Genomic DNA, 2,500 nt, shown 5'->3' with positions numbered 1-2,500 from the left:
AGACAGAGAGAGAGAGACAGAGACCTCTGAACAACCAAGGAAATGATAAACAAAGAAATAAAGAGAGTGATTCTCTCGCCTTCTCCAGAAGCGTGCACTCTCCCCGTACTACCGAGTCTGTGTTCTTACAAACTACCGAGTCTGTGTTCTTACAAACTACCAAGTCTGTGTTCTTACAAACTACCGAGTCTGTGTTCTTACAAACTACCGAGTCTGTGTTCTTACAAACTACCGAGTCTGTGTTCTTACAAACTACCGAGTCTGTGTTCTTACAAACTACCAAGTCTGTGTTCTTACAAACTACCAAGTCTGTGTTCTTACAAACTACCGAGTCTGTGTTCTTACAAACTACCGAGTCTGTGTTCTTACAAACTACCGAGTCTGTGTTCTTACAAACTACCGAGTCTGTGTTCTTACAAACTACAGAGTCTGTGTTCTTACAAACTACCAAGTCTGTGTTCTTACAAACTACCGAGTCTGTGTTCTTACAAACTACCGAGTCTGTGTTCTTACAAACTACCGAGTCTGTGTTCTTACAAACTACCGAGTCTGTGTTCTTACAAACTACCGAGTCTGTGTTCTTACAAACTACCGAGTCTGTGTTCTTACAAACTACCGAGTCTGTGTTCTTACAAACTACCGAGTCTGTGTTCTTACAAACTACAGAGTCTGTGTTCTTACCGATCGGACCACCTCGCTGATGAGCACAACAGGGGTGCGTCTGTTGCTAGGGGAACCGGGGAGGAGCCACTGGCTGTAGAGCTCCAATAGGAACTGAGAACAGGAGTGGATGTCTACACCTGCACGATGCTTCCTGTAGAGGGAGAAGAGAGGAGGTTAGAGAGAGAGAGAGAGAGAAAGGTGTGTGTGTGTGTGTGTGTCTTACATGGAGTTGATAGGAGAGGTAGGAAGAGAGGAGGTTAGAGGTGTGTGTGTGTGTGTGTGTGTGTGTGTGTGTGTGTGTGTGTGTGTGTGTGTGTGTGTGTGTGTGTGTCTTACCTGGAGTTGATAGGAGAGGTAGGAAGAGAGGCGGGGGCCGGAGTATCAGTCTCATCTTCCTCATCCTCACCCCACTCTTCCTCTCTCAGAGGGGTAATGTTGTTCCCCAGCCACACAGAATGGATGGACACCTGATGGAGAGAGAGACAAGGAGTGGAATTAGAGAGAGAGAGAGACAATAAAGGAGAGGATTTAGAGAGAGAGAGAGACAATAAAGGAGAGGAATTAGAGAGAGAGACAATAAAGGAGAGGATTTAGAGAGAGAGAGAGACAATAAAGGAGAGGAATTAGAGAGAGAGACAATAAAGGAGAGGATTTAGAGAGAGAGAGAGAGAGACAATAAAGGAGAGGAATTAGAGAGAGAGACAATAAAGGAGAGGATTTAGAGAGAGAGAGAGAGAGACAATAAAGGAGAGGAATTAGAGAGAGAGACAATAAAGGAGAGGAATTAGAGAGAGAGAGAGACAATAAAGGAGAGGAATTAGAGACTGAACATATCTGCAAGAGAAGGACAGTTTGTAGTCCATGTTCCCCATCTCTCTCTCCTTCCATCCTACCTGTCCCAGTTTGTAGTCCATCTCTCTCTCCTTCCATCATACCTGTCCCAGTTTGTAGTCCACGTTTCTCATCTCTCTCTCCTTCCATCCCTCCATCATACCTGTCCCAGTTTGTAGTCCACGTTTCTCATCTCTCTCTCCTTCCATCCCTCCATCATACCTGTCCCAGTTTGTAGTCCACGTTTCTCATCTCTCTCTCCTTCCATCCCTCCATCATACCTGTCCCAGTTTGTAGTCCATGTTTCCCATCTCTCTCTCCTTCCATCCCTCCATCCTACTTGTCCCAGTTTGTAGTCCATGTTCCCCATCTCTCTCTCCTTCCATCCTACCTGTCCCAGTTTGTAGTCCATCTCTCTCTCCTTCCATCCTACCTGTCCCAGTTTGTAGTCCATCTCTCTCTCCTTCCATCCTACTTGTCCCAGTTTGTAGTCCATGTTCCCCATCTCTCTCTCCTTCCATCCTACCTGTCCCAGTTTGTAGTCCATGTTTCCCATCTCTCTCTCTGTGTTGATCTGCAGCAGGAGTTTCTCATGGCTGATCAGTGTACCTGCTGAGACACACAGAGAAACACACTGTTCATCAATTACTAGGACCCATGAGGACCTCTGAACCCTGCACAGCTGAATGGATCTGACCCCTGGATGACACTACTAGAAACAACTAGGTCTACCTGGTGAGACAGGGAGTGGACATGGTACCAGGTGGGTTACCTGGTGAGACAGCAGACAGGGAGAGGACAGGGTACCAGGTGTGTTACCTGATGAGACAGGGAGGGGACAGGGTACCAGGTATGTTACCTGATGAGACAGGGAGGGGACAGGGTACCAGGTATGTTACCTGATGAGACAGGGAGGGGACCAGGTATGTTACCTGATGAGACAGGGAGGGGTCAGGGTACCAGGTATGTTACCTGATGAGACAGGGAGGGGACAGGGTACCAGGTA

The 2,500-nt window shown here is 47.1% G+C and overlaps 1 protein-coding gene across 1 annotated transcript in view; it reads right to left on the bottom strand.

Annotated features, from left to right (window-relative positions):
• LOC139374612 (huntingtin) overlaps positions 1 to 2,500 on the bottom strand; it is a 137,888-nt gene that overhangs the window by 12,574 nt on the left and 122,814 nt on the right. Inside the window, exons 58-60 of the mRNA XM_071115640.1 lie at positions 2,021 to 2,103; positions 1,000 to 1,130; positions 682 to 814 (exon numbers count right to left, since the gene is read on the bottom strand). Coding sequence (XP_070971741.1) covers positions 682 to 814; positions 1,000 to 1,130; positions 2,021 to 2,103 — 347 coding nt within the window. The remainder of the gene's footprint in view (positions 1 to 681; positions 815 to 999; positions 1,131 to 2,020; positions 2,104 to 2,500) is intronic.

This window comes from Oncorhynchus clarkii, chromosome 19, assembly GCF_045791955.1.
Source record: "Oncorhynchus clarkii lewisi isolate Uvic-CL-2024 chromosome 19, UVic_Ocla_1.0, whole genome shotgun sequence".
NCBI lineage: Eukaryota > Metazoa > Chordata > Actinopteri > Salmoniformes > Salmonidae > Oncorhynchus > Oncorhynchus clarkii.
Note: the sequence above shows the minus strand (reverse complement) of the source record. Positions and strands in the feature narration are given on the sequence as shown.